At 39.7% G+C, this 13,917-nt stretch overlaps 2 protein-coding genes across 4 annotated transcripts in view; both read right to left on the bottom strand.

Annotated features, from left to right (window-relative positions):
• The window catches only part of kif17 (kinesin family member 17), a 66,443-nt gene extending 59,006 nt beyond the window's left edge, over nucleotides 1-7,437 (bottom strand). Inside the window, exons 1-4 of the mRNA XM_061937800.2 lie at nucleotides 5,410-7,437; nucleotides 5,255-5,294; nucleotides 4,870-5,108; nucleotides 4,643-4,789 (exon numbers count right to left, since the gene is read on the bottom strand). Coding sequence (XP_061793784.2) covers nucleotides 4,643-4,789; nucleotides 4,870-5,108; nucleotides 5,255-5,294; nucleotides 5,410-5,487 — 504 coding nt within the window. The 5' untranslated portion in view covers nucleotides 5,488-7,437. The remainder of the gene's footprint in view (nucleotides 1-4,642; nucleotides 4,790-4,869; nucleotides 5,109-5,254; nucleotides 5,295-5,409) is intronic.
• A 338-nt stretch (nucleotides 7,438-7,775) lies between these two features.
• The window catches only part of sh2d5 (SH2 domain containing 5), a 29,022-nt gene continuing 22,880 nt past the window's right edge, over nucleotides 7,776-13,917 (bottom strand). For all 3 annotated transcript variants that reach the window (XM_061937798.2, XM_061937797.2, XM_061937799.2), the window contains exons 8-10: nucleotides 12,723-12,828; nucleotides 9,925-10,084; nucleotides 7,776-8,351 (exon numbers count right to left, since the gene is read on the bottom strand). In XM_061937798.2, the coding sequence (XP_061793782.2) occupies nucleotides 8,133-8,351; nucleotides 9,925-10,084; nucleotides 12,723-12,828 (485 nt within the window). In that variant the 3' untranslated portion in view covers nucleotides 7,776-8,132. The remainder of the gene's footprint in view (nucleotides 8,352-9,924; nucleotides 10,085-12,722; nucleotides 12,829-13,917) is intronic.

Genomic DNA, 13,917 nt, shown 5'->3' with positions numbered 1-13,917 from the left:
ATAACACAAACGTGGCCATGGAACAGCTGAGTAGCCAATTGTCCAATTACTTTTGGTCCCTTAAAAAGTGGAAGGCACATATAAAATGTGTTGTAATTCCTACACCGTTCACCTGATTTGGATGTAAATACCCTCAAATTAAAGCTCAAAGTCTGCACTTAAAACACATCTTGATTGTTTCATTTCAAATCCATTGTGGTGTTGTACAGAGCTGGAACACTGAAAATTGTGTCAATGTCCAAATATTTATGGACCTAACTGTATACATATATATATATATATATATATATATATATATATACACAAATATATATATACATATATATACACACATACTGTATATACATATACATACATACACATATACACACACATGTATGTATACATATACATGTATATATACCTGCCATCATGGAAAGAAAAAAATTTTTAAAAGAAAAAAAGATATATTAAATTGTTAAATGCATCCAGTGATTATACTATAAAGTTATTTTCCATTTAACTTCACCAGTTTTAAAATATTTTTATTCAAAATCACTGAATTTTCACATTTGCCGTTCAAATACTGAGAAGGTGAACAGCAGCCAGTCGAGGCACGTCACTCAGTGCCTCAACATGGACGGACTCGGCTAACTGCTGGTCTGCTGTGCAGTGAGACCGTATTGCTATATGAACTATATTATACATTTCCATAGTTTAGTTAGCTGAGGTATATAATGTACAGTGTATTTTGTCAACAACTGTATGTGTGTAACGTATTTCTTGTGCTGAGCGATCATAAAACGGCTGCAAAAGATGCACTGGCTGAGGCTCGCCTCCTGCACCCCCGCCGTAGAATGCACGGCAACCCCTGACGGGAGTGTTATATCAACTAAAGCCCACACTTAAACTTTCCACGTGCAAGATTTAATCTATTTAAAAAAAGTTATTTCATAAGAAGCCAAAGTGCAAAAACAATGTTCGTGTTGGAGGAGTTGTGAATGACTGCAGGGCCACAACATTAGGTACACCTGCAGACTGCAGGTGTACCTAATTCACAACTCCTCCAACACGAACATTATTGTTTTTGCACTTTTTGGCTTCTTATTAAATAACTTTTGTAACCTATTTTTATGGGCTTTCCTCTTTGTGATGTTAAGTTCCTGTTATGCGCTGTTATACAGTATATGCCTTGAGCTCTTATTTTGAAGGCGCTAAGAGTGGAAGTGACGACACGTTGGAGTGGAGCGGAAGTTTTTGAAAGAAGGTAAATAAAGTGGTCCTCGTGTAAACTGGAGCCTCCGTGTTTGTTATTTTGTAGTTTCATACAGTATAGGCGACATTTATGAACCCTCGGTTACACTTTTTTTAAATAGATTCAATCTTGCACGTGGAAAGTTGAAGTGAGGGCTTTAGTTGATATAACACTCCCATCAGGGGGTTCATTAATCCAGCACAACAGCGGCGCATTTATAAGTAAAGGTAAGACCATAATAAAGTTTTTTTATTAAATGTGCTTTTTTGTGTGCTACAGTTTGTATGTGTAAAGTTAAAGTTAAGTTAAAGTACCAATGATTGTCACACACACACTAGGTGTGGTGAAATTTGTGCTCTGCATTTGACCCATCCCCTTATTCACCCCCTGGGAGGTGAGGGGAGCAGTGGGCAGCAGCGGCGCCGCGCCCGGGAGTCATTTTTGGTGATTTAACCCCCAATTCCAACCCTTGATGCTGAGTGCCAAGCAGGGAAGAATGCTGGTATGAGCTTTTAAACATAACCCGTTAACTGCTGCCAATCAAATGGTGAATAAGATACTCTTTATCAATCAATCAATCAATCAATGTTTATTTATATATCTGACTGTGATGAAGTCAGTGCCTCACCAGCCATCAACCTCACCGCACGTCACTGACAATATATATATATACATACACATATACACACATATACACATATATACACACTACACATTATATATATATATATATATATATATATGTATGTATATATATATATATATATATATATATATATAATATATACACTGTATATACATATACAAACCCCGTTTCCATATGAGTTGGGAAATTGTGTTAGATGTAAATGTAAACGGAATACAATGATTTGCAAATCCTTTTCAACCCATATTCAATTAAATGCTCTACAAAGACAAGATATTTGATGTTCAAAGTCATAAACTTTTTTTTTTTTTTTGCAAATAATAACTAACTTAGAATTTCATGGCTGCAACTCGTGCCAAAGTAGTTGGGAAAGGGCATTTTCACCACTGTGTTACATGGCCTTTCCGTTTAACAACACTCAGTAAACATTTGGGAACTGAGGAGACACATTTTTTTAAGCTTCTCAGGTGGAAATATTTCCCATTCTTGCTTGATGTACAGCTTAAGTTGTTCAACAGTCTGGGGGTCTCCGTTGTGGTATTTTAGGCTTCATAATGCGCCACACATTTTCAATGGGAGACAGGTCTGGACTACAGGCAGGCCAGTCTAGTACCCGCACTCTTTTACTATGAAGCCACGTTGATGTTACACGTGGCTTGGCATTGTCTTGCTGAAATAAGCAGGGGCGTCCATGGTAACGTTGCTTGGATGGCAACATATGTTGCTCCAAAACCTGTCTGTACCTTTCAGCATTAATGGCGCTTTCACAGATGTGTAAGTTACCCATGTCTTGGGCACTAATACACCTCCATACCATCACAGATGCTGGCTTTTCAACTTTGTGCCTATAACAATCCAAATGGTTCTTGTCCTCTTTGGTCCGGAGGACACGACGTCCACAGTTTCCAAAAACAATTTGAAATGTGGACTCGCCACACCACAGAACACTTTTCCACTGTGTATCAGTCCATCTTAGATGAGCTCAGACCCAGCGAAGCCGACGGCGTTTCTGGGTGTTGTTGATAAACGGTTTTCGCCTTGCATAGGAGAGTTTTAACTTGGACTTACAGATGTATCGACCAACTGTAGTTATTAATAGTGGGTTTCTGAAGTGTTCCTGGTCCCATGTGGTGATATCCTTTACACACTGATGTCGCTTGTTGATGCAGTACAGCCTGAGGGATCGAAGGTCACAGGCTTAGCTGCTTACGTGCAGTGATTTCTCCAGATTCTCTAAACATTTTGATGATATTACGGACCGTAGATGGTGAAATCCCTAAATTCCTTGCAATAGCTGGTTGAGAAAGGTTTTTCTTGAACTGTTCAACAATTTGCTCACACATTTGTTGACAAAGTGGTGACCCCTGCCCCATCCTTGTTTGTGAATGACTGAGCATTTCATGTAATCTACTTTTATACCCAATCATGACACGCACCTGTTCCCAATTTGCCTGTTCACCTGTGGGATGTTCCAAATAAGTGTTTGATGAGCATTCCTCAACTTTATCAGTATTTATTGCCACCTTTCCCAACTTCTTTGTCACGTGTTGCTGGCATCAAATTCTAAAGTTAATGATTATTTGCAACAAAAAAAAATAACATCAAATATGTTGTCTTTGTAGCATATTCAACTGAATATGGGTTGAAAATGATTTGCAAATCATTGTATTCCGTTTATATTTACATCAACACAATTCCCCAACTCATATGGAAACGGGGTTTGTATAAGGTAAGACATTATCTGGCGTTTTGCTTTGCAATATTATGCAAAAGCAACTTTTTTTACCTTCTGGTACCTGCTGATCTGTATTTGGAATCTGCATAAATCCTGAAAAATTGCGCGGGTCCGTCTTTGTAGTCCGCGTCAACGCCGTAGTCGATAAGCTTCTTCTTTTTCCTCTATCTTCTCGTTATGGGACATTCATCCTCCGCTGTTGCCATTTCTAATATGAAGTAGTGTAAAGTTCTTACATATATCGGTCAGTAAACTCGCCATGAAAGTGCTAAAACATACCGGTGTAGTGAGTTTACATTATTCACCCAAGGAACTTTAGTTATTAGAGAATTCCGGTCAGACGGTTTTTCACAGGGCACATTTCCGATGGTGTTGTTTCCGGATGAGGAGATGCTGCTCCATTATTGATTCAAGTAAAGTGTTTATGTCAATAAAACAGTTAGCTCCATCTTTTGACACTTCTTCCATCCCCATCCTTGCACGCTACAACAAAGATGACGGGGATAAGACGCTGCCGAAGGTGAGCCACGTAAATAAGACCGCCCACAAAACGGCGCATGCTTAAGCGACTGTCAGAAAGCAGCTTGAAGATGATCTGTAAAACATCATCTATACAACATTTTGACCAAAGAACCACCATTAGATGTTATGTAGACCACAAGGAAGTGTTTTACATTTAGAAAAAATAATAATAATAATACGACTCCTTTAATGCGCCCTATAATCCGGTGCGCCTTATATATGAAAAAAAGCTCGAAAATAGACCATTAATCGGCAGTACGCCTTATAATCCCGTGTGCCCTATGGTCCGGAAAATACAGTATGTATATATCAATTTCAATGTTTTATATATTTGGAAAAATAAATAAAAAACATTTGTCATTATGGGGTATTGTGTTTAGAATTTTAAGGACACAAATATTGTTTTCCCTTTTTGGAATAAGGCTGTAACATAACAAAATGTGGGAATAGCTGTGATTACTTTCCAAAAGCATTGTACAGTTTTAGTGGGTGCCGCCAAAGTTACCTGAATGCTCTCAAAAATGTGCTCAAAGGCTCGTGGGATGATGCCCCTCTGGGCCGAAGGCTCAGCCACCCCTTGCATGGTGAAGGACTTGCCACTTCCTGTTTGACCATAAGCAAATATGGTGCCATTGTAGCCCTCTGTGACCCCCTGTTGGATAAGGTTTGAAGTGGTTTTACTTTACACACTTGTTTTAACTTTAAGTGTTGTTATTAATAGAATAAGCTCACCTCCACCAACGGATAGGCACTCTCGTTGTACATCTCCTCTGTGGTTTGATCAGTGAAGTAAGTCCCATCAAAGGTGAATTGTTTAGCAGGCTCGTCTGTCGATGAGGGCTTTTTTATGAAACACTGGCAGCGCTGCAGGTCCACGGTCACAATCATCTTTGAACTCAGTGCCTTCTCCCTGTCGTTTAGAGGCCTGCACCTGACCACCACCTTGACTGACTCAGAGCCCATTTTACCACCTGGGAGGATGCAAAGCACAGACTGTAGGCACCATACGAGGGCACTGTGCTACAATAAATAACGTTTGACATTTCACATCAAACATAAATATCTGTAGTCTTTGTCTTGGCGTTCCTAATATTGTGGTAGTGAAGTAAACACTTACCAGAAAGCTGATAGCTTAGCAACTTGTCCAGCTCCTGTCCCTGGCGACCACAAGTTAATCATACACGTCACAGTTGTGAGAAAACAAAATCATAGGAAAATATACAGAGAAAGGCAATGTCTGGAAAAAAAAAAGAGTCGGTGAATGTTTGATACTTCTCGTTCTCCTTTTGGTACATTGCTATTGAAGTTGCCTAGCAACGCCCAATCGTCAAGCTTGAGCACGGCGGCCATCTTGCTGAGGACGGAGTGAAGTCATAGTTAAGCTAGCTCGCTAGCTAGTGTACAGCGTGGTATTTTAGAAGAAAACGGACAGTATCGGACGCTTCTAAATGATGTTTTAGACCACGCAAAATGTTTTCTGACGATACCCACCATCTGAAGGCGCTCATTAGCCGTCTAAGTAACGTTTTATGCTACTTCCAGTGTTCTGTCGAAATGAGCTTCGTTCGTGAAAAACTACCAGTTGCTGTGGGCTACCAATATTTGAGTCAATGTCGTGAACTTCCTCGCGCTGTAAGTGTTTATAAATAAATAAATGATAAATGGGTTGTACTTGTATAGCGCTTTTCTACCTTCAAGGTACTCAAAGCGCTTTGACACTACTTCCACATTTACCCATTCACACACACATTCACACACTGATGGAGGGAGCTGCCATGCAAGGCGCTACCAGCACCCATCAGGAGCAAGGGTGAAGTGTCTTTCTCAGGACACAACGGACATGACGAGGTTGGTACTAGGTGGGGATTGAACCAGGGACCCTCGGGTCGCGCACGGCCACTCTTCCACTGCGCCACGCCGTCCCCTTTACGTACTTATAGGTCAAAAGACACAATTAAAGAAACACATTTTAATATCATTCTTACTTGTAGCGCGAGTGACTGTCTACACGGGATAAGTTTACAGTCCGAGAGACACTTTAGCGTTGACGCGCATGCATACGCATGCCCAGTAGTGTTGTGTCGTTCGCGAACGATTCGTTCGAACGAACGAATCTTTTGAGTGAACGTACTGAACCGAATCACTTCATGAACTGATTCGTTCCTTTCTCAGTTCAGTTGAGCTCCGCCGCGACCATGCCGGTATGAGTGGAACTGGCGCATTCTGTGACGTCGGCGAACGACGCAGCCAGCTACTCATCATGGGGGCGGGGGGAGGGACTGAGCGAACGATTCGTTCACCGCGGATTAACGACATGAATCACTCAGTGAACGACAACGCTCTCGCTCTCTGCTCTGCTTGCCCCAATGCCGCGAGTGATTCTCCTCCCGTCGCGGGGATATGTTTCATGCCATTGGCATCCGCTCTCCATTCATTCTCCAAGCTAACGGCTAATGTTGACTCAAGCCACATGAAAACAAACACACACATTATCTCAACACATGAAGTTATGAGAGTAGAGGAGACAGAAAGAAAGTCAGTGCAGGGCAAGGCTGAGCAGCAGCGACGCGAGGGGGAGGGGCGGGCGTAAAGTGTAGGGCAGGCTGTTTGAGAAGATTTAAAATAAAAATAACTAATGTATGTACATATACATGGGCTATTATTTATCTTGATTTTTATATTATTTAAGCTATTTATTTCTTTTTTATTGCATATTTAAGTTGATATTTCCATTTTTATATTTTTAAATGTAAGCTACAGAAATTTTAGTTTTAATGTTGGCTTTTCTGGCACTTAGTTTAATATTTGTTTTGTTTTATTTAAGGTAGCCTATTTATTTTCTTTTTGTTTGCACATTTAAGTTAATATTTTCTTTGTTATATTTTTAAACGTAGGCTACAGAACATTTAGTTTTTATGTTGGCATTTCTGGCTCTTAATTTATTTGTTTTATTTTGAAGGTATTTATTTTCTTTTTGTTTGCATATTTAAGTTTACATTTTCTTTGCTACAGAACATTTCGTTTTTATGTTGGCATTTGTTAAGCGTTTCTTAATTTAATATTTGTTTTTGCACTAAACAAACGAGGCCTATTTATTTAACTGTTGATTGCAAGCATTTTAGTAGGCTATTACTATTTTTTTTATTTCCCACTTTTATTTATTTCTTATTTTCATTTCAGTGCAATAAAACATATTTAACAACCAAGACATTTAGTCACATTTTGTTTATTGGACAGGCCGGAAACGCACACAGTGTTTTTAAAAGTAACGGAATCTCTACAGCTGCAATGTCTGTTTTTTGAAAGAATAATTTTAAGGAACTGATTCTAGTGATTCAGAACAGTCAAAAGAACTGCCGATCCCATCACTAGCACTGTACTGTACTACGCACGCCCCCTCCCTCTTTTTTTTGGGGGGGGGGGGGGGGGGGTGATTCGGTGAACGAATCAATTTAAGGAACTGATTCTAGTGATTCAGTACAGTCAAAAGAACTGCCGATCCCATCACTAATACCCAGTAGCGTTGGGTAGCACTTTATTGGTAGTGCATTTTGACAGAACGCTTGTCAAACTTTATTTTTATTTACAAGACGCAACCCCGTCAATAACCCACGAAAAAATAAGGCACAAAAAATTAATTTAAACAAATATATTTGCAACATCTTGACAATGCAGAGAAAAACAGCGTTGCCATCAGGTGTAACAACCTGGACTTGTAACTGTTTAAAGGCTTAGCAGGATACTGCACTATGAAGGCCTGTGCCTTAAAAACACCATGGATTAAAAATACACATAGGCCATACAAAAACATAAAAACAGCAAGTACAAAACAAAAGCGCTGACAAAGTAACCTGCATTTTATACATACTTGAAGTGCCAACAGTAAAAAGGTGCATTGTTGTGAACGTTTAGAAACCTCCCATGAGACCAAAAAGAAAATATATGTGCAAAAGGGTAAATATGTGGTTCGAGTAGCGGTTGGCAGTGAAAATGTTCTAGCGTCCAGTCTTCTGCCCCATTCCTTTCATCGTCCTCCTAAATTTGCTTTTGTTCAGGCTCTTGTGTGGCTCCTCAGCCTGCAGGCAGACAGCGTCCTCCTCCCACTCGTAACAGTGGTTTACCCGCGCGCAGCTCAGCTGGCACGGCAGCTCGTCCTGCTTCTCTGTGTAATGTTCAATCAGCTCTGCAATGGAGCTGTATTCAACTTTGCACTTCTAGCCCAAGACAAGAGAGGTATAATTTATCTGGGTGAGTAGCATAATGCATCCAGAGAGTACGGTATTCACAGCACTTCACTTTTTATCATGTTACAGCTTTATTGTGAAATTGGTGTCCTCAAAATTCTACACATAATACCCCATAAACAATGTGAAAAGGCTTTTTTAAACATTTGCAAGTTTTATTTAAAAAAAAAAAAAAGAGGTAGATAAATATTCACTAACCTGACTCTCGCCAGATCCTTGTAGTTCGCTGAACTCAACACAAGGATCTGGGATCGAGGGCAATGCAAACTCCTTCAAGATAGCAAAATATAATGAACCAATCAGGATCGCATAGATGTGACGTAGCGCCGAAGCAACTGTTTGATTCAAACAACAATGGTGGCGCGCAGCGAGGAGTCATGTATACATTGATTCTGCTATTGCAAGTGTTTTGTCGAATGTATCGAATATTAATTATTTAAAAGATGAACAGAAAGTTCTCTAACTTTTCGCTCTGTCGTTATCCAATATGTCGGCTGTTCTGTTTTGAATTTCCCTGCGTCGCTCTCATCAGCGTCACGGGTTGATTTTGATGTGAGTGGTTGAAGTAGCACGTCATTCAAGATAACGGACACAGAGAATGATTTTTTTACAAGGCCCTGCCTTCTGAAATACATCTCCTATTGAGAAGTCCCAGATCCTTTTGTGGAGCTCAGCGAACTACAAGGATCTGGCGAGAGTTAGGTTAAGTATTCACAGCCTTTGCTCAATACTTTGTTGATGCACCTTTGGCAGCAATTACATCCGCAAGTCTTTTTAAATACGATGCCACGAGCTTGGCGCATCTATCTTTGGGCATTTTCGCCCATTCCTCTTTGCAGCACCTCTAAGGCTCCAGCAGGTTGGACGGGAAGCCTGTATGGTAGAGTGGCCAGACAGAAGTCATTTCTTAGTAAAAAGTTTGGCAAAATGCACCTAAAAGACTGAGAAACTAAATTCTCTGGTCTGATGAGACAAAGATTGAAGTCTTTGGTGTGAATGCCAGGCGTCATGTTTGGAGGAAACCAGGCACACCTCATCACCAGGCCAATACCATCCCTACATGGTGGTGGCAGCATCATGCTGTGGTTTTCAGCAGCAGGAACTGGGAGACTGGTTAAGATAGAGGGAAATATAGATGCAGCAATGTACAATGACATCCTGGGTGAAAACCAATGCTTCTCATCCAACCTGATGGAGCCTGAGAGGTGCTGCAAAGAGGAATGGGCCAAACTGGCCAAAGATAGCTTGTGGCATCCTATTCAAAAAGACTTGATGCTGTAATTGCTGCCAAAGGTGCATCAACAAAGTATTGAGCAAAGGCTGTCAATACTTATTTACATATAATTGTTATTTATTTTTAATACATTTGCAAATTTAAAAAAAAAACTACTTTTCACATTGTCGATATAGGGTATTGTGGGTAGAATTTTTAAATTACGGAAAAAGGCTGTGACAAAAAATAAAATGTGAAAAAAGTAAAGCGCTGTGAATACTTTTCGGACGCACTGTAGCTATAAGTGAAACTGTGATTGGTGACAATTACCTCCAGCAGGAAATTCCCTTTACGGTTGTTTGCAATGAGGTGGGTAATGAGTCCAGATGGGAAGCGGATGATGAGGGAGCCGGCTTTGGGTTTCTTGGGATGTGGACACAAGAGGTAGGATCCCAGGACATCATCAGCCAGGAGGGAGTAGCTGCTGTCACTGCAATACAAAAACATGCTCCTTAAAGCCAGACTTGAGATCAATTTGGTTTTCTCGTTAAGCTAATTTCTGTTGACTAAAGCAGCAAAACAAGTAACTGATCCACACTATAAGGATACAGGCCTCAATAACAATAATGACAAAAATACTGAGAACTAGAATTTGCAATGTGCGCAAGACGTCTATACTTGTGGGTGAAACTGAAATGTTTGAATGTCCAGGGTGAGCGGAGTGTGTAGCTGTTGGAACAGTCAAATGGGATGACAAAGGTGGGATATGGAGAGGTTTGTATATTGCCCATTAATTGTCAATGGGGGGAAATTCCAGGTAATCAGGGAAATTTAGGAACCGGGAAACATGCTGGCTCAAATGTCCAGGGTGAGGAGTGTGTGGATGTTGGAACGGTTCTAATAGGATGAGAAATGTTGGATATGCAGTAATTGTATATTTCCCATTCATTGTCAATGGGGAGAAAATTCCAGGAAAACCGGGAATTTGGGGAAAAGGAAAACATGTTTTGCGTTCGATACAGTAAATGAGAAGATAGGAAACAGGTTTAAAAATTACGCACAATTTTGAAAATTTGGGGCATTGTAGAACTATGAATACGTCCATTCATTTGAATGGGAATTTCCTGGAAATTTGGGGAAACTGGGACATTTTGAAAATATTGATACCAGCACAATTGTCCTAGATAAGTGGTCCTTAACCTTGTTGGAGGTACCGAACCCCACGAATTTCATATGCGCATTCACCGAACCCAAACCGTAATCATAAAATGATGTTATCATATTAAAGAAATACTAATAAAGATATATTTTACTAACAGATAGTTACAGGAATGTACACATGATCCCATGTTTACATCTCATTGTGCAACATGTGAATGTTTTAGTGGGAACTAAATGCGATATCTGAAAGGGGTACACATTTATTTCCAAATCAGGACTTCCACCCAGACATATAATACTAGTACACAGCTCATGAAAAACAATATGTTATAGTCATTGTAAGTGGGCCAAAACACTTATATTAGAAAATAATCTCATGGAAATGACTGCTGTCATTTGATTACAATAATAAAACATTGAACTTGTTATTTAGTCAGGTTTGGGACAGGTGTGACCACAGTGCATGTGCACGTCTGCCGTCGCTCATGTTCTCCACTGAATGCTCAAGGAGTTTTTGCTTTTGGTTACACACATGGAAAATTAGAGGGAACATTGTTTGGGGGTATCCATAATACGCCGACAGGGAGAAGTTTTTATTTACACGTTGAGTCGGGCGTGTCCTGACCTCCGCGGCGGAAGCTCTGCCGAACCCCTGAGGCCGACTCACCGAACCCCTAGGGTTCGATCGAACCCAGGTTAAGAACCACTGTCCTAGATGATATGAATGAGTTGGTGTTGGAATTTTTGGGATCGATGAAAAAATGTTTGACGTAGTAACCGTTTGAATTGAGAATGGGTATTTCGGAAAAACTTTTTTTCGTGAATTTGTGCGAAAAACAAAATAAGAGCATTTGTTGTCCCAACTTCTGAAGGTGTGATGGTCAAAAAACGATTGCAAATTGTGGACTGTGAAAACTTTCCAGGAATAGGTAAAAAAAAAGGGCTCCGGAAAACCGTGAATTCCTGATTTTATTTTTTAATTTTTTTTTATTTTTTAACTTGGTAGTTTGATTGTCTAAAGTGAGTGGAGTGTGTGGATGGTAGTTTGACTGTCCAAGGTGAGTGGAGTGTGTGGGTGGGTGGTAGTTTGACTGTCCAAGGTGAGTGGCATGTGTGAATGGTAGTTGACTGTTCAAGGTGAGTGGAGTGTGTGGATGGTAGTTTGACTGTCCAAGGTGAGTGGAGTGTGTGGATGGTAGTTTGACTGTCCAAGGTGAGTGGACTGTGTGGATGGTAGTTTGATTGTCCAAGGTGAGCGGAGTGTGTGGATGGTGGAGCAATTCAAATCGGGCGAGAAATGTGGGAGTTGTGCATGTTTGAAAATCAATCAATCAATCAATCAATGTTTATTTATATAGCCCTAAATCACAAGTGTCTCAAAGGGCTGAAATGAAAATGATCCTATTCAATGAAAATGATCCTATTCATTTTCAATGGGTAAATGTCCTGGAAAATTGTGAATTCTGGGTAATCGGGGATATATTTATTTTTGGGAGGCTCACAATTCCTGGTTGAGCCGAATGTCTTGATACTCGAACAGTTCCGATCAGATGATAACTGTGGGCTGTGGAGCGCGCCAAACTTTTGGGTGGAATAATAATAAATATAATTTTTTTTTTTGTGCAAAATCTTATTGTGGGAATGTTTGGACATTCTCACAATAATAATAATAATAATATACATAGATTATATTTTGGTGTAGAATCTTATATGTGAGAATGCTTGGACATTCACACAAATATAATACTCATAATACTAATTATAATAATAAATAGATGAGTTTTTGATGTAGAATCTAATTAGTAGTAGTAGTAGTAGTAGTAGTATTGTGTGAATGTCCAAACATTCACACAATAATACTACTACTACTACTACTACTAATAATAATAATAATAATAATAATAAATTAGTTTTTGGTGTATAGTCTCTACAATGATGCGCTGAACCTAACATGCGGTGATACTCACGTTGCAATACCGGCCCAACACCACACAGCCTGAGCCAGTGCTTCCTCGGTTTCGGCTAAGCTGGGCACCCGGGACCTTCTTGCTGGTGTACTGTCTTGATCCTTTTCTGCTCCGTGGACAAGAAAAGACACCCTTAGTAGCACTGCCAGAGGGACAGCCCTTGTCTGTGCACATTCCCAAGAAATGAAGACAAAACCCCCAATAAAACAAAACATACTGCAGGTTGGTAAAAGGTCCCCTATTATGCAGAAATTACTTTTTGATTTTGTGTCCCCTGAGTCGGTTTATGAACATCAAAGATGACAAAATCTCCCTCACTTGTTTGCTCCACAAAGGAGAGGTGATCAAAGGCTTGTTTTCAAAAAAGGTGCATCTTTTCATGACATCGTGAAGGAAAAACCTTCCTCATTGACTTGAAACTGCCTCTGGCCCACCTGTCTATATGTCGGAAAACCTTTGTAAAGAAATCAAGAAAAAAAAAGGCTTCGCTACACGTCTAAAATTGAAGCACGGAACAGCGGAATGAGCTGTAAGTTTGATCATCTTGTTAGCATTTAAGCCCAAGTGCATGTTGAAAAGTGAGTGTAATGTTAGCATTGTAGCTCACAAAGCTATGCTAGTGTCCCAATACTTAATGTTACATTGTCCTATGTGATATATGGCATCTGTAATGTAGTTAGGGCTGCAAACATTCAATACATTAATTTTTCTGTGGCTTTGATTCATCGGTTAATGAACAGGTGTCCAACTCAAGGCCCGGGGGGCAAATCTGGCCCGCCACATCATTTTATATGGCCCGCAAAAGCCTGGAAATAATGCATCAATCAAGTACTTTATCTTTCTTACTAAAGCAAACAAATCATGTCCTGAATGCAATTAATCATATTTTACACTTTAATATATACTAATGTAACAAATTGTATACTATCATACATTCCAAACAGTATTTGTTTTGGGAAAAAAAAACAATTATTACAAAAATCGAATTGACTTGTGATTTCAGAGCAAGATATCCATTAAATTGTACACTGTAAAAATGGCTATAGATTTTACTATAAACTTGCAGATCAGTACCTTTGAAAAAACTGTACAGTTTTTCCATTTTAATGAAATACTGTAAAAACAACCGTGCATTTTGTTAAAAAATGGCAGCTCACGCGTCACAATGTTACCCTAAAACTGTGGTTTCCATTTA

This window comes from Nerophis lumbriciformis, linkage group LG03 (genome assembly GCF_033978685.3).
Source record: "Nerophis lumbriciformis linkage group LG03, RoL_Nlum_v2.1, whole genome shotgun sequence".
Taxonomy (NCBI): domain Eukaryota; kingdom Metazoa; phylum Chordata; class Actinopteri; order Syngnathiformes; family Syngnathidae; genus Nerophis; species Nerophis lumbriciformis.
The sequence above is the reverse complement of the archived record's forward strand: the minus strand, read 5'-3'. Positions and strand labels throughout refer to the sequence as shown.